Source organism: Microtus oregoni, unplaced genomic scaffold, assembly GCF_018167655.1.
Source record: "Microtus oregoni isolate MIOR12 unplaced genomic scaffold, Mior012 000023F_ref0000262, whole genome shotgun sequence".
NCBI lineage: Eukaryota > Metazoa > Chordata > Mammalia > Rodentia > Cricetidae > Microtus > Microtus oregoni.
In genome coordinates, this window is record NW_024543082.1 from 28,216,389 (window position 1) to 28,238,937 (window position 22,549).

Sequence of the window (22,549 nt, forward strand, 5' to 3'; positions counted from 1 at the left end):
TAGCCTGGGGGGTTGGTTTGCTAGCCCAATAATTAGGCAAGCCCAGGTCTCAGTGAGAGACAAGGTGTATAGCTCGTAAGGAATAATACCCACTGTTGACCTCTTACCTCCGTATGGACAAATGAATGCCAATATGCAAAATAATAAAAGGTCAGGAAAAGCTGAGAGACAGCGCATTCTGCTGTCCTCGTACATGTCCATTTCCCAATAGTTTCAAAGGGAAGAAGAGGTGATGTTTCCTGAGACTAATACTTACTCCATTAAGAAAACACTACTTCTGTGCAGGTACTACTTGTGAGTCTAAAGAACAAATACTTGATGCAAAAGGATAGAAATGAAGCCTTCTGTTGTATCAGGTTACTACTGTGAGGTACTGGATAGCACTCATTTTTCAGCTGGTCCCTGTGGGCGGGGTTTCTATAGTTTTCCGTTGATAAAGACAACAGTGCTGTGATGTAAGGTGTGGTTTTGATGCAACCAGTAGCTGTCACCTTAAAGTATGTACTGTTTTCATCAGATAAGCATCTCCTTGTGTCTTGTACAACAGAATATGCACAGCCCCTCGTGGGAGGAGTCGTGGGCACACTCCATCAGAGATCCACCTTTAAACCTGAGGAAGGCAAAGAAGCAGGCTATGCAGACCTGGATCCCTACAACTCTCCAGTACAGGAAGTGTACCACGCCTATGCGGAACCGCTGCCCATCACGGGGCCTGAGTACGCAACCCCGATTGTCATGGACATGTCAGGGCACCCCACAGCCTCAGTTGGTCTGCCCTCCACGTCTACTTTCAAAACGGCAGGGAACCAACCTCCTCCCGCTTTAGTGGGAACTTACAACACACTTCTCTCCCGGACTGACAGCTGCTCCTCGGGCCAGGCTCAGTACGACACTCCGAAAGGTGGGAAGCCAGCCGCTGCCCCAGAGGAACTGGTGTACCAGGTGCCACAGAGCACCCAGGAAATATCAGGAGCAAAAAGGGATGAGAAGCGTGATGCTTTGAAAGAAATCCTTTGAAGGTGGTGCTGTTTTTGACGAAGCATCCATTTAAAGCACATGGCTTTTTAATCTGTAGTGTAGTGATAGTAGAATGTATTATGTATCTGTCACTGACGTGGATGGGGGAATGTGGTGACCGAGGTACAAGAAACTACTTACCTTGCCATCTTGCTTTAAAGGTGTTACTGTGTGGCACAGTTCCTGCTTGCCTGTTACATTTTGAACATCCTGTTTGTTACTACTGTAAAACACTATTTTTAATACCGAAAAGGCTTCCTATAATGCACTTCAAAGAACCTGAGAATCACTGAGTATTTATTACCAATGCTGCAGGTACATTAATGAACTTGAGATGGTTCCGTAAGCCTTGCTGGCAATAACGCATGGTACTGTTCTTGAAATTATCAAATGGCTTGAAATTCTCCCTTTGTGAAAGGTAGGTACTATCATGTTCTCCTCTTTCAACCCTGTATTCCTGTCCGCAGTCTTTTCTCCTCAACAGCGGTCCATAACCATCGTCATAGTTGCAGGCGTGTGCGCTGCTCTGTATTTCCCTAGGAAGATGCATAGCTGGAGCACCCAGCCTTGCAGTACGCTGGGTGACTGACTTCTCCTTTGGTAACACTCTTTTAACACCAGGTGGCTCAGGACCTGGTCTCACCTCTGCTCATCCCACCCAGGACCATTTGTGGCCTCGCTCTATCCTGTGTTTATAAATGCTGGTGGTCCCTTTCAGTAGGCAGTCTTTAGGTCTTCTTCCCATGGAAATGGGGGAGAAGCCACTTGGTCCCTCCACTCCCCTCTGCAGAGATATATAAAAATTGAAGGGAGACTAAACTTAATTAACCTCCTTGGTTTTATTTACACACAAGCTCAAATACAAAAATTTTCTCTAAGTCCGAAGGTATTTTATAATTTTAATCATAGTTTGTTTCTATTTTCTTCAGTAAACTATTACAAGAAAAAGTAAAAGAAAACCAGTATGAACCAGACCTGATGGCTCAGGCCTGCAGTCCTAAGACCTGGGTGGCTGAGGCATGAGGATCCCAAGTTCAGGATGAACCCAGGCTACTCATAAAATCCTGTCTCAAAATAAGAAAGGGGCAGAGATATGTCTTAGTGGTTTGTGCTTGCCTACAGTAAGTGTGAGGCCCTAGATTCAGTCCTAGTACTAAAAGAGAAAAGAGGGCCAACATGCATTCTTCAGTTGTGTGTAATTCTGTGGAGAGAGGCCCAAGTAATCCTTTGTGTCAGACCTGGTTGACCAGTGTCATCACTTCTGAACTGACACGATTCTCCCCAGCAGCTTGTCACTGTTTGAGCATAACCTGCCCAGACTCGTGTCAGATAGGGTTGATTAGATATTGTAATGGGTTAGCCTACAGTGCAGAAACCACCTTCTCATATCTGTAGGCGGGCAAGATAACTGAAGAAGCCCATCAGATGTAGACATAAAATTCCCTATCCCTGTCCACAAACCTGTTGGTTGGCTAAGTTGTAAAGTATATCAGGCCATCAGGTCCTGGTCTTTTTCCTCAGCTTATACCATCCAGGTTCTGCATTGCCAAACTTTACTAACTTTGGATAGTGGTAGACAGTATTTACTCTGCTCCCTTCCACAAGTATATCAGTATTTTAAAACATTGCTTCAGAAACAGAGTTGTCTGTTTGTGCAGGTTCCCTGCCTCTGCCCCTCATATGATTTTGTTGTTTTTTATTGTAATTTGCCTTTTGTTTTGCAGACTTTGAGGCACAATTTCACTCATTGAAAAATCAATGCATATTTTGTTTCAAGGTAATGAAGCAAAAAGCACAGATATTGAACTTGTACTGAACCACTTGAGAATGTGTAAAGCACACGGTGCAGTTGTCCCCTTTCAGGTGGGAGCAAAGTAAACCATTTGCTGTTTTATTTTTATTCATGCTTAGTAGGCAGAGTATAGTTTTCTTGGAGTCTGATTCCCATTGGAAGCTTTAAGAGAGACATTTTGAAGATGAAGTCATTTTCCCAAAGAAGCTTGCTATTTTGTGTAACTGTGTCTCGGATCATTTTCCCCAGAACGTTTTTAAAATAAAGCGAGGCCATGTTCTCGTATGATGCATATTGTAAGACTTGATTCATATTGCCACTGTGCTGTCTTCAGCTCTACCAATGATTTTCATAAAATCCTGGTTATTTTTATATTTTTTTTTTTTACTTTGCAGATGAGCTGAGCCTAATTCAAATGATTTTCTCTGGTTTTGTATTTTTGTTTATGTAATATAGATTGTGTTTGGTTCTCAGTCACTTACATGTCTGATACAGAGCTTTGGAAGACAATCAAGTAAAATGTGAAAGGAACCTTTTCTTGACCAAACTCTTGATTTTTTTTAATTGTTAGCTTGAAATACTCAATACTTAAGTCACTGTGGTTTTATTCAGTTTCCCTTTTCCTAATAATACAATTATAGAAATATATAGACAGCAGTGTGGCAAGAGGTTTCAGAAAATTATACTGACTTGGCTGTTACTTGATCTTTGGAACCAGCACAGATGAAGATGTTAATTCTGGTTTGCATTTTATTAAATGCTGTTTGTAGATCCAGATAGTTCCTGTTGAATGTGCCAGGTCTAGTCCAGTTATTTAATTCATGTTTCACTGTTTGCACTTTGCATTGAACAATGGGTTTATTCGCTGTTCACTTAGAGAATTTATACAGTCATGACGGTTATGATGTGTTCTACGTGTGTGCTTCTCCTCTCCCTGTCCCAGCGACGAAGCATTAAATACGGTTGTGGCCACAGAGCTGTGGTCAGGGATTGAGCGAGAGCTTCTTTGCCTTGGCTCCACATTGTCACCTGGGGAGTAGAAAACTAAAGCAGACAAGACCACTAGAAAGAACCCAGAGACTATGGGGGACACCGATGGTGTCCAGACCCTCAGTGGAGAATTAACGAAGCTCTGTAGAGGGGCTGTTAATTCTGCCTTTTGGTTTTGAACTTGAAAAGTCCCTAAACTGCAAACCTAGGGGGTTGGGTGGTTAGAGAGTTAGAGAATGTTTAAGTTGACTGTGGCACCAATTCTTATGTAGTCCAGCTTGTGTGTATTTTCCCTCGTTTCCCACTTTTGGCACTGGGAATGGTAAAAATAAAACATGTATTGCAATACAGAGGAAGTAAAAATGGCTTGACTGTCAGTTATATTCTCCCAGAATGTATTTTCTTACCTCGGCATGTACTGTAGTCACTTGATATTTGTATATGTTGCTAGAATTTAGGCTGTTGGAAATAGTGAGATTCTAATGTGTTTTTAATAAATTATATATGTGTGTCTTGCTCAGATTATTTGGATTAAATAAAACAACCTTTTACATCATACTCCATAAAATGCCAGATTTCTCAGCATTGACATCACATTTTTATGACCAAGATTATAGTGCTTAAAGCATCATTTCAAAATGCTCCCGTTGTTCTTTCTCCTTTGCTCCCCGTCACCTTTTCTGCCGCCAGCTCCCCCCTGACATACCATGAACATGAACCTGGGCAGCCCAGCTCCCTGTGGCCATGCAGTGAGAGGGAAACTCCTCATGAACACGTAGAGTCTTCTAGTGCGCGGCTTCCACCTCTGAGTTATGAAGCTGGGCACTGTTCCAGTATGAGGGAGCCTCACTATCCATCCAACACAAGCTGGTTTTCAACATTTCATTCCTCCTTTTCCTGGTATTGAACTCTTCACGTGTACTCTCTTCAGAGAGGCAAGTTAGTTGCCAGTACCACTTACATTTCCAGGAATGCATGCTGCTCCAAGGACAGTGACTGTTGTTCTCCTCAGATCTCCGATGGTATCTGAATCCATCCTTGCCACCTCTGCTACTCTTTTCTCCTCCTTTCTGCCCCCGAGAGCCTTTGCTTGTGTGTATTAACAATTGGAGACTGCGTCAAGGGCTAACTTTTGTTTGTGGTTCATCAGACTTTCCTCTAGTGTACCTGAAGTGGCCTAATAAATGTTTTAGTGAAGGCTAAATTGAGTCATGAAGTGCTGACTTTTTTTTTTTATACAAACAAACAGAGAATCAGCTGGAATCTTAAGGCTTTACTTTCATTGGTTTACTTTTCTGATTTGCTTCAAATAAACAATTAAGAGTCAATGGATACATTAGACTGGGAAAATACTTAAGTTTCTCATTCTTGACCTTATCCCTGCACTCCAGAGGCAGAGGTAGGCCCATCTCTGAGTTCAAGGCCAGCCTGGACTGCACTGTAGTTCTAAGCCATCCAGAGCTTACATAAATCTTGTCTTTAAAAAAAAAAAATGTTTTTTTTCTTTTAATTTAAAAAAATGATGCTGTAGGGTACAGTGGTACACAATTGTAATCCCAGAACTTGGGAAGATGAGGCAAGAACCCAAGTTCTCAAGGCCAGCCTAGGCTACATAGTAAGAACGTGCCTCATCCCACCCCCCACAAAAAAAATCTCAGGACGCTCATCAAGGTGAGAGTGCTCATCTTAGCATATATAAGAAAAGACTGATTTACTCCCTAACACTGCAAGTTATTACTAGTTTACTTAATTGCATGGGGAACTTAATTAAACCACTATGAACACCACACCATGGACTTCCAAAACCAAGTGGTTCTAGTTTCCTGCACCTGGACCTCAGTCATATGGCAGGAATAACAAATAATAAATAATTTGATGGACATGTGACCATCAAAACTAGTGACGTCAACTAAATCACCTAGAACTCTAAGATGAAGGGACTACAAAAAGGTATTTTAAAACACCTCAAAACACCAGCTTGTTTTAAACAAGTCAAAACTTTAAATAGTTCCCTGATATCATAACTAAAAGGTTTGTTTTGTATTTCATAAATACATTCACAGAAATTAAGCTGGTGGTTATAAATCACCAGGCATCAACAGACAATACATATAATAATAATTTGATGAGTTCATTCAACATATTTAAAAATAAACTAAAATTTTCAGTACAAAAATAAAACTAATACTATTTAGCATCATCCTTTGAATCTGTATGGTCAATCTTGAGTCAAGTTGATTACCATATTTTTCTCTATAATTCTCTTTAAAAAGAGCTGCTCTGCAGTCACATTGTGATATGCATTCTGAAAAAGAAAATGAAATAGGATTGTCATCAGGAAAATGATTACGCTTAGAACAAATGTTGAGCTTTTCCCTCCAGCCCTAGCTTAAACATTTGTCTCATGTTAGAAGAACAAAAGACAGCAGTAAAATTCATCATGAGTGTCATTTCCCGAGCTGGGGTATTCAGAGGCTGTTTAACAGGGCAGATTTCATGAGCTGTTGCAATATACTTTAGAGCAAATGACCCATTTCAAATTTTTAAACATAACATTTTTGTGTCATTTATGGTGTATCATTAATCTTAAGAACTCTCAACAGTAGGAAACATCTTCTCATTCAGAACTGGACCCTCAGGATCAAGCCCACCAGCATCAGTGTCTGATGGAGAGGATCATGGCCTGGTAAAGAGGTCTGCCACTTAGTCACCATGAAGTCTTTCATAGGGTTCCATGTTTCTAGACCACCTGTCTACTTAACTAAAAGTTAAGTAGTTAATTACTATGACCATAGTGATGATTTGGTGAATTCATGTGTCTCAAACACACCAGCTGATTATATTTAAATAATGTAAAAAGGAAATCTCAAATAAGACTCTGTCCGTATTGGGGTTTGATGAAACAACAGTCACTGTGGGGCTATCCAAAGAATCTGAGATCTACAAGTTAGAAACTGCTGCTATAGTAAAATGACCTCTGGACCAGGATCCTGGATTCAGCATTTGAAAGCTCAAAGGTATGCAAGGGGACACATGGGTGAATGGGGACAAAACTCAGTGAGTAAAGTACTTGAAATGACCAGAGTTCTACCTCCAGCACATATGTAAAAAGCCAGGTGTGGTGGCGTACACTTGTGATCCCTGCTGTGGCTTGGTAATGGCAGGCTGATCCCTGGGACTGGCAAGTCACTGCTTAGTAAATTCTGTACCAGAGAGAGTATTAAAGAAACAAGGAGAGTTTCTCAGCCTAGATATAGCAGGGAGGGCCTTGGACCTTCTCCAAAGCAATATGCCTTACCCACTCTGAGGATTGGATAGAGGGGTAAGTGGAGGGAATAGGAGGAGAGGAGGGAGTGGGAACTGGAATTGGCATGTATAATGAAAAAAGGTAGTTTTCCTTTTAAATAAAAAATAAAGCTAAAATAAAAAGAAAAACAAGGTGAGGAGTAACATTGCCCCGCAGCCCCCAGAGACACCCATACATGTGTGCACCTACAAACATGATGAACACATTACACACAGTTCTTAAAGTATGGGTTTTCTAAACAGTAAAAAAGAAAAATTACCTTGTTCATCAAAGACATGGTGGCATTCCCATAGTAGTGTAAAGGACTGTTTGGGTTGTTAACGTTGTACTTGAAACCAGCCAGGTGAACTTCACTGCATATGTGAAATGCCAGTGTGAGGGCAATAATTCCTGTCGTGGGGTGTTTGGGTTTCTAAGAAGAAATCAGTAACTTAAAAATACAAATAAGCCACATTCTTCCCAGACATACCTAGTCTGATGAAAATGGATTTCTAAACATTAAAAAGAAAAATAGTTAAGTCATCATTATATCCTAAGACTCAAGCCCCAAAGAGTACACAGTACTCTAAAAAGAACATACACTATGGCTAGTATCTTAGGAAGTCTCTAAAATACAGCTGCAGTTTTAGCATAGAGAGCAGTTGTGAATTGAAGAGTAGTATCCTGCTGTGGTTGTTTGATGTGAAACAAAACATCATAACATGAGTCCAGTTGCTAAGGCAAAGCCTTAGGAGAATTGAGACTCTCAATAAAATATAAGGATGCTCCGTTTACTCTGGCCTCATGATCAACACTGCCCCTTCCTCTTCCCAGCCTTTGAGATATGAGTACTCTAACACACTCCCACAATGGTTGCTACCTTCAGTATGTGTAGGACCTTTCAAACCTGAGCTAAGAGTCTCTTCTTCCTAAGTGGCATACCTTCGCTACTTCGTGTAGCATGAAGCTGACAAACACAGAGTGCTTGAGACAATTCTCTCTACTCTGAAAAGCTACTTCCTTGTCCTAAAGCTATTCTGCACACAGGGCTGCTGGGCACCCACCAGTCATGCTGGCCTTGCTGTACAACTCTGAAGATGAGGTCGTAAGAAATGAATCATTGAGCCTTTGGAAAAAGAATCTATGAAGACCACACAAGCACAAACACACCCTCCCCACTTTATTTTGCAACCTGTAAAACATCTGGTAATATCATCTGGTGTTTAATTTCTGCACACAGTTGTAGTCCTAACACAATGCCATCTAAACCATGGTCCCTAGTTTCCAAAAGCTCTAATGTCCCTCGGTCCCCTTCGCTAGGTCTTTAGTTCAAAACTAGGTGATGAAACATACATACCTGATCTTTGGGGAAAACTTTGGGAAAATGAAGCAGGTGATGAGCTGCTTCTCTGATAATGTACGGATCTAATATTCTGATTTGGTATAGCTTATAGATCAAGTTTAAGGCTGGCTTCTTCCAAAAACCATTAGTGTTCTGAAATAAAGGACACAGAAAATGGGATGTTGTGAATACATTTTTTCTTTAAGGGGAAATACTGAAAGTAATTGGAACCAAATAGTTTTGCCAACTTACTATGTTGGTACCACTCATTATTTCCCAGAGCCACCTTAAATCCTGTGGCTTAAAGACAATGAGAATTGCCGTGGTGTTGGGATCATTGTGAGTGGGATCTGAAAAGACAGACTCTGGATAAAAAAGCCTGAAGGTTGTCCTTCTCCCAACATCCTCTTCATGTCCTAAAACAGGACCATTATTCATTCTGCGGATAGTAAGACAACAATATATACAGGATGAGCCATTTTTGTCTGGTCCTGAGGCTTCAGAATTGAATGAGCATCAGTCATGATTCCTGCACTCAGAAGCACCAAGACAACTGAAAAATATTTTTACAGTGATGACCAGGGAGATGATTCCTTCATGAGACAGTCGTCTGTGTTCGAAAACTAATTACAGCGTCAGTCATTCAGTTTGATCTACACAGGACTAAAAGAAATGAGACTACAAAACCACAGAATTACTATAGTTAGAAGAGACCTTGAGGGATAATCACACAAACTGACCTTGGATTTGTAATTAATGGCCATGAATTCCTGAGAAAGTTATATGCCTATAAGCTATATAACCCAAAACTATATGGATGTGCACCCATGTGACTGATGAGCCTGAAGAACCATTTAAGTTAGTGTGAAGACCCACTGAAACTGTTCTGGGGCTCAAAAGGTGGCTCAGTGGTTAAAAGCATTTGCTCTTCTTCCAGAGGACTGGAGTTCGGTCCCCAGCACTGATATATGCTGGCTTCACAACCATTCCTAAATCCAGTTCTAAAGGATCCATTCCCCTCTTCTGGTCTCCACGGGCAACAGGCACAAACATTCTAAAATTAACTATATAAAAATTCTGTATCACACTGAGCACAATTAGACAAATTCCTTTGGCTGGTGAACTATAAACAGTAAAAAGATCTACTGTTGGATCAGTGTATGCTTAAGGCCAGTGTTAGACAATCACTGTTTGTGCACACAGTATAAAGGCATTATATGAAAAAGGAATGTTTTGTTTCCAAAACAATGTCCCCTGAGAGGATAAATAGCGTTTTACCCTTTTGCCACCAACTCTGTGTAATACAAGACACTTGCAATGGCTTTCAAAAATGTCCCCATGGTGTTCCCTACAAAGGCTTGCTGAGGTTCTAAAAATTATCAGAGTTAAACATCTGTAAGTGGGAAAGAGGAGAAATCCAATTGTTTGATAAATTACCACAGCTCCTTCAAAATGGGTAATAAACAGGAAGTAAGATGACCTTGCTATGCAGAAATCAGCTTGCAACCCAGTCTCCAGGCACACTGCAAGGTCTTCCCAGTGTGTGATCTGGTCACCATTTACAATGGCTGCTTAAAGCTATCCCTAACATACCCGGGGCAGGGGGTGGATTAGGGAAGGGGGACACAGACAGGGAGAGAATTTTACCCAGATAACAACCTTAGCTCCCCTTCCATTCTGACAGCAGAGATAGAAAAGTGTCGTCGTGTCCCCCCCCCCGCCCCCCCCCCCCCGCCCATACTATGATTAAGGAACTATTGGTAGCTGTAACAATTGCATAGGTCTCCTTTCCATTACAGAAAACAAATCACCCTTGAACTCTTGACCCCGGGGCCTCTTTTTATCCCACCAGCTTCACTACTCAACTACTTTAACCTTATGCCTTCTTAGATTCTGCAACCACCTCCAGGGCCCAGTTCATTTTCAACTGCTCAGATTTCTCAATAGTTGACCATACTGGTTTCTCCCGCTTATCTTTCATTCTCTCCTCAATTCATTCCAGTTGGGCTTCTTGCCATCTCCTGCCTGAAGCTTTTGGTCAAGGGTGACAGTGACTGCTGGGCAGACAATCCAGCTGGTCCCCGTCTGCCCTTGCACAGCTTTTCATCACAATTGGACCCAACTGATCTCTTTTCTGAAACACTTCGCCTTCCGATTAGCAACTGTGGTCACCCCGTTTTCTTCATGCCTCACCAGTAGATCACGCTACGTCTTAAGAGCTGCAAACATCAGTGCCAGACCCTCTCACATGTCTGCCCAGCTTGCCCAAGAGCAGAGGTTCTCAGCCTATGGGTCGAACAACCCTTTCACGGGGGTTGTATACCAGATGGTCTGCATATCAAATATTTACTCTGATTCACAACAGGAGAAAACTACAGTTATGAAGTAGGAACATAAGAAGTTAATGGTTGGGGGAAGGGGGCACTACAACATGAGTAACTATTAAACTGTTTCACCAAGCCCTTGGTTTAAATACAGCTCTTAAGACAGTCACTATTGAAAAGTTTTACCTCTTGATGTGACTGGCAACTTCCCTACTAATATCTCAAAGATAACACAGCAATACAGAAATTTTTATTTTCTTCCAAACCTGAGCCTAAACTTGTTTCCCAAACTTGCTATATAATGAATGCTGTAACTCCCCAGCCAATCAATGGAGCTGAAAACAGCCAGAGGGCCCTTGCTTCCTCTATTTGCAGTACTTGATCTAATGAAGCAGTAAATCCTGATACCCCTTTTTCCGTAACCCCGTTCCTGTCTGCCACTTCCCCTCTTCCCGTCAATGACAATTTTACCCATGCATCTACTGCCTCAATACAGCAACTTCTCTTGACGCTTCCTACCATGGCTAGTCCCTCGTGGTCCATGGTCTGCTGCAGCCAGAATACTTTCCAGACACAAACGTATTTCCTGCAGCTCCTATCTAAAATGCTTCAAAAGCTCCTAAAGGACTTAAATTAGCATACAATTTTCTAATCTTAAATGTCCTGCATAGCCTGTTCTTTGCCCCCCTCCTCTGTTTCTGGTTAGACCACTCTCTGAGCTTGGGTTATCTGCTGCTTCTCACAAAGTCAGGATGAAAGCTTCCTAAGGACCTGCAAAACATCCTCTCTGTCTAGAGTGCTCTCATTGTCTTCATATAGCTAGTCTTATAGGGGTCCTTTGGTCTAGCTTAAATTTCACCCCTTTTCAAGTAGTCACTTGATAATTCTGTCTGTATTAAACTTACAATATCTTCTTATATATCTAATTACTGTTTTCCCCATTGCTTTAGAATATAAACCCCACAACAAGAACATTCTTATCATGCTATGATCTCCCCTGTGGCTAACTTTGTCCCTGGCATACTAAGTGGACTTATTAAATATTTGCTAAATCAGTGATCTGAAATCTAGTTTACTGTACCCAGGAACTAAGGCAGAAAGCTCTATAATCAGGTGCATAAACGATCATTTTTAAAACACAGCTGTGCTAGAGTGGGAAGCCACACTCTTTTCGAGCAATTCTAGGTTAGAAAATAGGAGCTATGTTTACCTTATGATCACATCATAGGAGTCGATTTTTTCTCCTAATGTCTTATTCTTCAACACGCCTCCATTACCGACCACCACACACCTTTTACACGGCACACTGTGGAGCAAACAGACAAGTGTGAGACTCAAAAATCACATTTAGGATTTGGAGTGATTCCAAGAACCCGTTCCTGCTCTCAAGAACTAACTAAAATTTCATTTGTCATCCAAGTAGAAAAATAACCAACTGTGCCTGAGGTCCAGAGACTCAGGAAAAACAATGCTGTTGGGGAAAGCAAAGCATCATGGTTGATGTCAACCCTTAACAGCTCATGCCCACGTCCATTCTCTCCTGTGTTCCTCAACATCACCAGGTTGGAGAGAGAAGCCTGATAGACAAATGAAGAAATGAATTTGAGGGGAAATGTATCACTCAAAGTCCAAACTCCGAACAGGTGGGACTAGCATTTGGTTCTGAACTTTCAGAGTGCCAAGGGGTTCCATCAGCATAAACTTGCGGGTCCTGCTAGCCTAGCTCCCATTACATCACTATCTCCATTCTAAACCAGTATTCCCCACTCCTTATCTGCCCCTGGCTTTCTCTTGCATCATATGAGTGTGGAAATGACCAGTTTGGAATGTGGTAGAGGAAGGGCAGCTTTCTGCCTGGGCTCTCTTGAATTTCTCAAACATGACTGCTTCTTGGTGTTTCACCCAAACACAGCATTCACTGTGCTTCTGAAAAAAAGCTTTAAGTAGAACACAAAGGGGGCTTCCACGGCAGAATCCAACCCTGGGGTGGCACAGCATTGGCCCTTGGCTAAAGTGACCTTGGCCTGGGATTTTCTTGCTCTGACCATCATCCACTAGGCCTAAGAAATCATAGATCTCTAGGAGACAAGCAGAGGAGTCTGCTAAGGGCTCCTTCCTAACAGGGGAAATCTAAAGACAAACCTGGTCCTCAAGCCAGCAGCAGAGCCAACCTCCAAATTCTAAGACTTAAACCTTAATAGCGAAACTGTACAAATGCTGTGTAATATTTAAACCTGGAGAGGGTAGGAGTGGGAAAACATTTTTTAAAACCCAGATTGGGTTAAGAGATGATGTATGCGTTCTGTAATCAAGTTTAACATATTTTCAGAGACTTGCCTTGCATATTTCAATGAATTATGTCATGTTTTAACATGGATATTACAAAAGCACTTCTAAAAATATAAAATTCTTTGCCTGTTTTAGTTATATTCATTCTCTCTCTCTCTCTCTCTCTCTCTCTCTCTCTCTCTCTCTGGCACAAGTGTGGTGATCAGAAGTGTGGTAGAGGAAGCCCAGCTCACCACAGCTCCCAGCTCCTCACTGCTAGAGAGAGGGTACCACCGTCAAACCAATTTATGGGCATTGGTTCTCCCTTTCCATCATGTGGGTGCTGGCGACACACAAATCCATCATAAATGGCAGTGAGCACCTATACCTATTGAGCCATCTCACCAGCCCCAGTCCCCCAAATATTCTGACACACTTTAACTAGAGGCTCTTAGTTCTCAACTGTGAGTTCTGCTGGCATCAGTATCTACTTCACCAGATAAGAACAAGAAACAACAGTTTTATGGCTGTCAAGAATTTGGGGGCTGAAAGACAGGGGCATTGCCCAATAAAATTATCCAATAAAAAATAAAAATTATCCAGTAAAAAGTGTGCTCACAAATCTTTGCATAATCAATCCACATCACAATATGTTCTGGAGGTGTCTTCTTAGGTCTGCTTATTTTAAGAAGGAAACTGTCTGGGAAGTGAATGTGGTCTGGGTGCATTATGTGAAATTTCCAAATAATCAATAAAAATATTATGTTGAAAAAATTACAAAGTAGTATCACGCATTAAGAAAGGAAAAAAGGAAGGAGAGGAGAGAGAAAGAGAAAGAAAGAAAGTTGTATCTGGAGACTTTTATAAACAAGTGTGACCTCAATACGAACTGGAGGAAGCCCAGCTCACCACAGCTCCCAGTTCCTCACTGCTAGAGGGTACCACTGTCAAACCCTCTTTTCAGAGTATCACAGCTGTTCTCCTCAGGAGGTCTGTCCCACAAATGCCCTCCACAGGGAGCAATTCCTTCTCCAGAAACTCAGGGTCAGTTCTTTCCCAGGCTGATCCTGCTGAAGCTGGCCATTCCTCGCCCCTCCTGGAAATCCTGAGCAAGCCTGCTCCATCTAGACAGGGTGGCTCAGAACCTACAGGTTAGAAGCAACAGCTGTTTCCATGAGACAGCCTGAATGGAGATCAGGGAAGAGTATCAGCGATCATCAGTCTAACCCCTCAGCCTCCACTGAAGACTGAAAGCCGCTTTCCGCTCTTTATTTGGAAGTGGGGACATCGAGACAGGGTTTCTGTGTGTAACAGATTTGACAGGAACTAGCTCTGCTCGGCCACTTTCAATTCTATTGGGCGAAGAACTGCTTTTCCCTAAGTAGAGGGAGAATTCTAAGGGCTCCAGCTTTTATCCTGGCCTGGAACTCCTGTCTGATACCAGACTACAATCTTGAATACACCAACCACAGAAGGGCAAGCGCTGCTGGGAGTGAAGGCTCCCAGCATGCCCTCTGGGACATTACACTGGAGTTTCAATAAAGGATTCCAGGCTCATAAGCTGGAGCTCTGAAGTTCATTTCCGAAAGAGGTAACTTGGCTCAGTCCCAAACTGGGCGAATGCTGTAAGGCTGCAATGCACTGACAGGGTGAACCGTAGTATTCCTAGAATATACCTCCCTATCGGACCAAGTTGTATGTGGCATCATGACCAAAGGATCAGATGGGGGCTACCATCTGTCATGCCAGAGCATTGATTCTCCCCTCCAAGTGCGAGCCCTGAACCTCCCACAGGCCTTACTAAAATACGGTCAGCCAAGAGAACCAAGGATACAGGCAGATCTCTTCTACAGGGTCCTCGAAAACTAGCCCCACAGAGTGCCGTTCTTGGGCATCACACCTCTGTGTCAAACACTTGTAGGAATTCCATTTTCTGTTTTCTTCTTTGCCAGCTTTACAGGGGACAGGGGGAGAAAGGGCCTTTGCTGGAAGAAAAACTCCCCAAGCATCCAGAGGAAACCCTGTTCCTGAGATCCCGTCTTTCCTCAGAGGAAAAGATACCACAAAGACTGATATACTTTACTGAAGCTCACCTAGGTTACAGGGAATGGGGGGTAGTGCTAGCATGGCCTGTTCCCAGGAGCGTCTTATCCACAGCTCCACTGCAGTTCTGGCAGGTACAGAACGATACCAACTGTCTGAACCACTGCTCTGGGAACTCGCTTCTCCCAAACAGATTCTCATGTTCTGTAAAAGAACTGAAGCGTCCTGCCCCTCATGATGCACTTGACCTTGGACTCTGGATGCCCTGGCACCTTAGATGTGAGAAAGGATTCCCAGAATCCTCTGTGGATTGTGTAACTTCATCATGTTTACTTTTTGTTTTTGTTTGTTCGTTTGTTCTGAGACAGGGTTTCTCTGTATAGCCTCGACTGTCCTGAAACTCGCTCTGTTGACAAAGATGGCCTCGAACACATAGAAATCAACCTGCCCCTCTCTGCCTCCTGAGTTCTGGGATTAAAGGAACGCACCACCACCATCTGGCTCATCAATCATGTTTACTTAGCACCATCTTCATGCACAAATAGCTGAGGTGAATTCTGAGTGCCTAGAAGAAAGAGTGGTGTCCTTTTTCTTGCCTGTGATTCCAACAAAACCACTCATTCATTTACAGGGGTTTCCAAACTCAGTTCGGTTCTCACATTAAGTGTGTGGACGTTACTCTCCCTAAGTGTGTAGAGAGGCAGATTTCTGTTACTCTACCTGGGAAAAAAGTAAGGAAATACACAGACCCCCAAGAGTCTTATCCACTAATCAAATAACTGCAGAGTGTCAGAACTTGTAAAAGTAGGACCTCAACAGCCGCTGAGGAAGCAGGGCTAGGATTCATATCCTCCACATAGAAGGCATGTTTCTCCTGAGATCAGGCAAGACCAAGAGTCACACACTGTACAGGGCTACAACCCCTGGCTGAGTCACTACTCCACAATACACAGAAAGTAAACTGTAGCTACTATTACAAACCGTCTGTGATATATCTTCATTACTGAGTGCGTTGAGATGTTCTCTTTTTACCTTGGTAACATGCAATACATTAAAACATGTCACGCTGGCGTTAGTGTAAGAATCTATGGCAGGTCCTACTGGCCAAGCTCTCAATAACCCAGAAGCCTCCTTTTGTAAGCCTACAGTGGTGAGCTCATTATCCCTCACACTGATTGGTCTAGTTGCAGCCATGTGACTCATCCCACATGATCAATCAGATAGTAGGAGAGTCTGTCAGATGCTTTCAGAAAAGATTCTGCCCCTGGAAAGACAATGGTATAAGTAAAACATTTTTGATCTTCCCCTTCCTTTCAGCTTAGACATTGACACTGTATGGCATAGGTTAGAGCAGAGACCACCATCTTGTACCTAAACAGAAAAAAACCACAGAGATTCTGCCTTAGATTCCTCACACCACTGAGCCACTATTCAACCCCTCAACCAGAGACATGCCATAAAGATGCTAAGACTGCACATAGTCTAAATTCAGGAAGCTTCAGGAAGACAACTTCGGGTATAAATTGGCACTTTATGTTCAGTGAAGCCATTGGCGTACCCTATAGGAACCATAAACCTCAAGACTGATAATGCATGTTCAATCAGAAATCAATATTCCTTGAAGCCAAACCCTGAAATAGTGTGCAATTAGGGATGAAGGCCAGGTTCTCTACTCCCTTAGTGCCTCTAGGAATGTGGTTTGATGATCTGACCCCTCTCATCACAGTTTGTATGAAATACAGAAACCACTGACGTCTTCCATGTTGGGGGTTTTTTGTTTGTTTGTTTTGTTTCATTTTGTTTTGGATAGGGGAGCCTCAGCTCTTGTATCTTATCTTAGCATCTGTGAAGAGATGGTAGGAAACGGGCAGTGGTTGCCCTGTGCTTTTTACCACAGATGAACCCTCTGTTGATCACAACTTCCTCTGCTCTCAGCTCCTCCACCCTACACGGGCTTGGAGCTATACAATCCTTCACTCGGCAGAATGTCAGAGTGTGGACAGGATGCAGACCTTCATCATGTTCGTAGCGTTTCTAACAAGCTTCTGTTCTTTCTCACTGCAGGATCCTGCCCTGCCTCTCCTTGTAACCAATCCAACCCAGTTCTGTTGAGCTGACATAGTGGGTTCTGCTTCATGAAGCATCTAGACAACTTCTACAACCCATCACGCAGTTAGCTGCCAACTGCTTTAATGCAGGTGTTTCCCTTCGTAGGTATTTATCTGTAGTCACTGTATAACTACCTAGACCGTGGGACTAAAGCATTCTTCATCTGGTGGCTGGGGGTGGGCAGCAAGTTGGTGCATTTTAAGTGGAAGCTGCAGTTCTGCATGCCAAGGCTTCTGTGGCTCCTCGCTGGGGAGGGATGAAATTCCACTGGAGAGGTTGCGATATCCCTGAGGCCAGGACCAGGCTAGAACAAGGGAGTGACATGGGCAACAAGGAAGTCATAAGCTTAGATTATGGGCTTGTTTTAAGTGTCCTTTGCAGTTTTCTTATAATGTCCATCCTTAGTGAGGCTCAGTGGGCATGGAAGTTAGGCTCCCTGAGCTTAGGTGAATTGAGAAAATCTTTATCTGTGAGAAAGCACAGGAGCAGCGCGGAGAGGCGTGGCTGGGCTATTTATCTCAGTTGACTTCAGGAGCATCCGTGGCACATAAACACTTGGGGACCAAAGAAACAACAGAGAAAGCTCCTAAAAAGACTATCACCATGCTTCCCTCCACCCTTACAACAGGACATACTTTTTTATTATTATTGCATTTTGCTTATTTAGTGTGAGAGAGAACACTCAGGTCTCTCTTTTCACTCTATGTACCCGAAGTCGAACTCAGGATGTCCACAGGCTTACCAGGTGGGCACAAAATGACCTAGACAACAGGCAACATCTCCCATGCCCTTTCTAGCCAGACATGTCCAGTGCCTCAGTTTACCCCACGAGAGTCATCAGTGGCCGAGAGGGCGTATTTAATGATCGATTCTGAGGGTGGAGAAGGAGGAGACAGTCTGAAAAGCTCCAGCTTGTAAGACTTGCCAATCCCCATGACATAAATAATGGCTCCAGATGGCAAGCTTCCAGCTAAAACTGCTAACTTTGGAGCTGGCAAGAGATAGAGCCCTCCCATGTTGGCCCTTCTGGCTCCAGCTCATCAGCAGGTACAGTGAACAGTTATGTGTGGCTTCTTGATAGCTCCACAAGCAGAAGGCAAGCCTCACGAAGGGGTTCATGCCCTTCGCCCATTCCTCCTCCCTGGTAGGAATGGAGACATAATAGCTTGGACCCCAGTTTTCATGTTGAACCCTAAGGAAGAAGCCATGAACTGAGCAACAGCAGCATCCAACACAAAGAAGCCTTGGCCCTGATGACCACAGAATTGCCGGGGCAGGCCTGCAAACTTCATGCATGTAAAAAAAAAAAAAAAAAAGAGAGCCAGGCGATGGTGGCGCATGCCTTTAATCCCAGCACTCGGGAGGCAGAGGCAGGCGGATCTCTGTGAGTTCGAGACCAGCCTGGTCTACAGAGCGAGTTCCAGGACAGGCTCCAAAGCCACAGAGAAATCCTGTCTCGAAAAAAAAAAAAAAAAAATGAGAAAGAGGAAAGTATCCAGCTTACAAATTTAACTGATACTTCACATTTCCCTTTCACAAAGGAATCTACCAAAGCATTAGACACTTTTGATTTAGTTATCTGAAGCAAACTAATGTGACCTTAAAGCGTTTATACTTGAAACAGCAGCAAAAAAAAATTTTTTTTTTTTCTGGAAATGAGAAAGAGGGCAAAGAGGAGAAGATGAAGGTTTCCAGTGGGTGGATTAGACATAGCCTGATAGGAGTGGAAGCATTAGCAGCAATGTAGAGGAAACAGTGGGGACAGCCCGATCGAGTCAGAGAAAGGAACGGATAACGGCTGAAGATCTCTCTCTGCCTGAGACAGCCAGGACAGCAGCTGAATCAAACAGTCTAGTAACAGTAAAAGGAGACAAGGGTGAAACTTCTGCTCACTGACTCTCAAAAATGACAACTTGCAGAACAGTTTGCAGATCCCTGCTCTTGCTCTCCGCCCAGACATCTAAGCACTGGAGCTGCGGCTACCTCTGTTCTCATCCTCGCTCTGCCATTTCCCAGCTAGAACAAGCTGTCTGTCTGTCCAGCCTTGCTCTCACCTTTTGCAAAATTAGAGGAAACTGACCTAAAGGACATAAGCCAACCATCTTCACAAATCAAAACTCTACAAATGAAAACTATGTAAAATATGAGATGTAGAAGTATATGTCTCTCTGTGTATGTATGTGTACATGCACAAAACTCAAAACTCTTGATATGTGGTAGCTGGGTGGTAGTGATACATGCCTTTCATCTCGGGGCTCGGGAGGCAGAGACAAGCAGATCTCTGAGTTTGAGGTCAGCCTGGTGTACAGAGTAAGCAACCCTGTCTCAAAATACAAAAACCAACTTCTTGATATGCAATAAGTTGAAACTGATCAGTCAGTAGGTAGCATAGCTTTGAATTACCAGTTATAACAAGTGACAATGGACCAACCATACATATTCCATATTTCCATAATCTGTGTCTTTCGCAGACCTGAAAGATCTCAATAAAATGTAGCACACTCCTGTCCAACTCTGTGCTCTAACTTCCCTCTCCACGTTCACGTCTGCGTCCACTACAGTTTCCACGGTTCTCAAGGAGCACCACTGCACTCTTGGACAAGAAGAATTCTGCCATTTCCCTTCTTAAGTACAGGATTGATCTCCACAGACCATCTCATTCTTTATGCTACTCCATGGTCCAAATTCTAAATTGTATCCTCAAACTTTTTTGAAATAAGCCCACCTTTGTAAAAGGAAGCCTACCTACCAAGACATCCAATGGGTTTTCTATGGATTATCTTGGCAAGAAAATTTTCTCCACACAAAGCAACATTTATAGATATAAGACGTATACCTAAGTAAGCTATCTGCTTTCTTCGAATGTAATTCTCAACAAAAAGGAACAGAACTGCTTTAAAGTTCAATAGTCAACAATCAGGAGTCCTGGGGATACACACAGAAGGTGTGGGGAACCACGGTGGATGGAGGCTCTGCATTGGTTAGCAGTACAGGAGAATTCATTCTTTTGTAGAAACAAATTAGAGATGATGGACATGGGTCAAAAATACCATGGGTAGAAACTCCTGTTGTTCATCACTGAACAGTGTTCAACACTGAAAACTGAGCCAGCCAATGCTGCAACTTCTATATTAATTTCATAACTTGCTTACTTCCAGGGGAATAAGAGCAGAAATAACTACTGGAGTTTTAATAACACACACATCCAGAAGAATCCAGAGTATATGCACTTTGAATTTCTTAAGGCAAATACTTTAAATCACTTTAAATAAAGCTGAAAGTCAGAAAGAAAGAAATAAACTCACTTGTCAAACTCATCAAAGAGATCACAGCTCTTCAGTTTTGAAAGGACAGTTCGAAAATATGGCGCTGGAAAACAAATACAGCATTAGGAACAGAAGGCTAACCATATCTTCCCAGCTCCCCAGCTCCCAGACTCTTTCTAAATACCATGGCTGTGTTGGAGATGATCAGTGAAAAATTGACAACTTATCTACAGTTTGATCACAATACTCAAAAAGCACACTCAAAGTAGTAAATATTTTGAAGTAATTTCCTGGGAGTGAGGATCAGTGTAAAAACAGTCACAAAGAGTAATAAAAATTAGCAATCAGATGATTCTGAACCATAAAATGGAACTCAGTGAATTTAAACCAATTAGTTAAAATCTCTGATACACATACATACGTGTATGAATACACGTATATATACTTATATGTATATACTTGTGTATAGGTGTGTGTGTGTGTGTGTGTGTGTGTGTGTGTGTGTGTGTGATTTCATATATTCCAAGCTAGCCTCAAGCTTTCTGTGTAGCTGAGGAGGCCTTAAAATTCCTGATCTTCCTGCCTCTCCACCTCTCAAGTGCCAGAATTACAGGTATGGACCACAATACTTGGTTTATTCAACCATGCTAGGTAAGCACTATATCAACTAAGCTACATCCTAGCCTTCTGCAAATCGTACACACACACACACACACACACACACACACATACACATGGGCAATTTTAAAGCAGAATCAGTTGAAAAAGTAAAATATCACAAAATTGTAACTGGCACCACTTGGTTTCTTAAGGCCTCCCCCAAATCTAAACTTTCTACATAAGTCCCAAAAGCTCTCCATGAATGGGGAAAGATTGCTGTCATGTTAACAGTCGGAATTATTCCTTCTCGATTTAATGAAAATAAACACCTACTAGTAAAGGTAAAATAGTAAGGATCTAGACCTTGCTGCTGAAGGAGATGAGAGGAACACTGGGGTTGGGGAGTCTCAGTCAGCAAAGTGCTTGTGTGCAAGTATGTGACCCAGGTCAGTCCCTGAAGCCCGCATAAACAGCACCGTGGCCTAGGCTTGCAATCATAGCATGGGGAGGCTGTGACAGAGGAGACAGAGAGCCCTAGACTCGGTGGCCTGTCACTCTAGCCTACTTGGTGAACTCCGGGCCAGTGAAGGAGCCTGCCTCCCAAAAAAGGAGGGGGGATCTGAGGAATGACATCTGAGATCTTAGGACCTTCACATGTTCACACGTATACGCACATGTGTCTACATGAACACACAGACAAAGGTGAAAGGAAGGAGCTGGGAAGAAGCTGCCCTTTAAGGTTATCCTGCTAATTCTAAACTATAATAAAGTTAGGCGTGTGAGCCCAGCTAAGTCCCACTGTGACAGAAGAAACGGAAGTCCATTTTCCCCAGTACCACCACCACGACCACAAAAACAGCAACAAAACAAAACAACAAAAACATTCTAACCACTTTTGCCTCTCTACCTCCTCTAAAAGTGTATTTATGTTTAAAACTTTAATTTTTTTTCTTTATTCTGTCCCCACATCCTATCTCCTGGGAGCTATTAGGAAACAAAAACATGCCGCTGGCATCAAACACCACACAAATTAAAAGGCAGGATAAGAACACTGGGACTGACCTGATGACTTTATCCCATAGGGTAAAACAAAATTATTGGTACCGTACATAGAAGTAATCCTTGCAAAATCAGATGTACACAGAAAGGGGTAAAACTGGGGAAACCTGGAAGGAAATAATAAAGCATGATCAAGTCAAGTGTCTGCTAGGTTTCTGAACATCTTTGATCACAACCGAAACTTACTACAGGGGATGACTTAGGTTGGGCAAATATTTTTTTTAAATAATTAAGACAATACTTAAAGGTTAGAGCTATGCCATTTTCAGGCACAGGAACCAAAGTTATATTACAGTGTAAGTAAAACCACCGTCTAAGTGACACAGTGCTGGCCAGGAAGTTGTATAGGGATTGATGCTAAGCTGTTCTAAACTTAAAAAGTGCCATATGCATAAACTATACCTACTGTAAAAACAAAGATACAATAAAAGTTAAATACAGCTGGAGAATTCA

At 42.6% G+C, this 22,549-nt stretch overlaps 2 protein-coding genes across 9 annotated transcripts in view; one reads left to right on the plus strand and one right to left on the minus strand.

Annotated features, from left to right (window-relative positions):
* Positions 1 to 4,988, plus strand: part of Dcbld2 (discoidin, CUB and LCCL domain containing 2) — a 70,832-nt gene extending 65,844 nt beyond the window's left edge. For all 3 annotated transcript variants that reach the window (XM_041672876.1, XM_041672879.1, XM_041672878.1), the window contains one exon: positions 548 to 4,988. In XM_041672876.1, coding sequence (XP_041528810.1) covers positions 548 to 1,017 — 470 coding nt within the window. In that variant the 3' untranslated portion in view covers positions 1,018 to 4,988. The remainder of the gene's footprint in view (positions 1 to 547) is intronic.
* Positions 4,989 to 5,062: 74 nt separating this feature from the next.
* St3gal6 (ST3 beta-galactoside alpha-2,3-sialyltransferase 6) overlaps positions 5,063 to 22,549 on the minus strand; it is a 56,512-nt gene continuing 39,025 nt past the window's right edge. For all 6 annotated transcript variants that reach the window (XM_041672883.1, XM_041672885.1, XM_041672880.1 and 3 more), the window contains 7 exons: positions 22,100 to 22,203; positions 20,477 to 20,540; positions 11,962 to 12,057; positions 8,680 to 8,866; positions 8,443 to 8,580; positions 7,366 to 7,518; positions 5,063 to 6,104 (listed from right to left, as the gene is read on the minus strand). In XM_041672883.1, the coding sequence (XP_041528817.1) occupies positions 6,018 to 6,104; positions 7,366 to 7,518; positions 8,443 to 8,580; positions 8,680 to 8,866; positions 11,962 to 12,057; positions 20,477 to 20,540; positions 22,100 to 22,203 (829 nt within the window). In that variant the 3' untranslated portion in view covers positions 5,063 to 6,017. The remainder of the gene's footprint in view (positions 6,105 to 7,365; positions 7,519 to 8,442; positions 8,581 to 8,679; positions 8,867 to 11,961; positions 12,058 to 20,476; positions 20,541 to 22,099; positions 22,204 to 22,549) is intronic.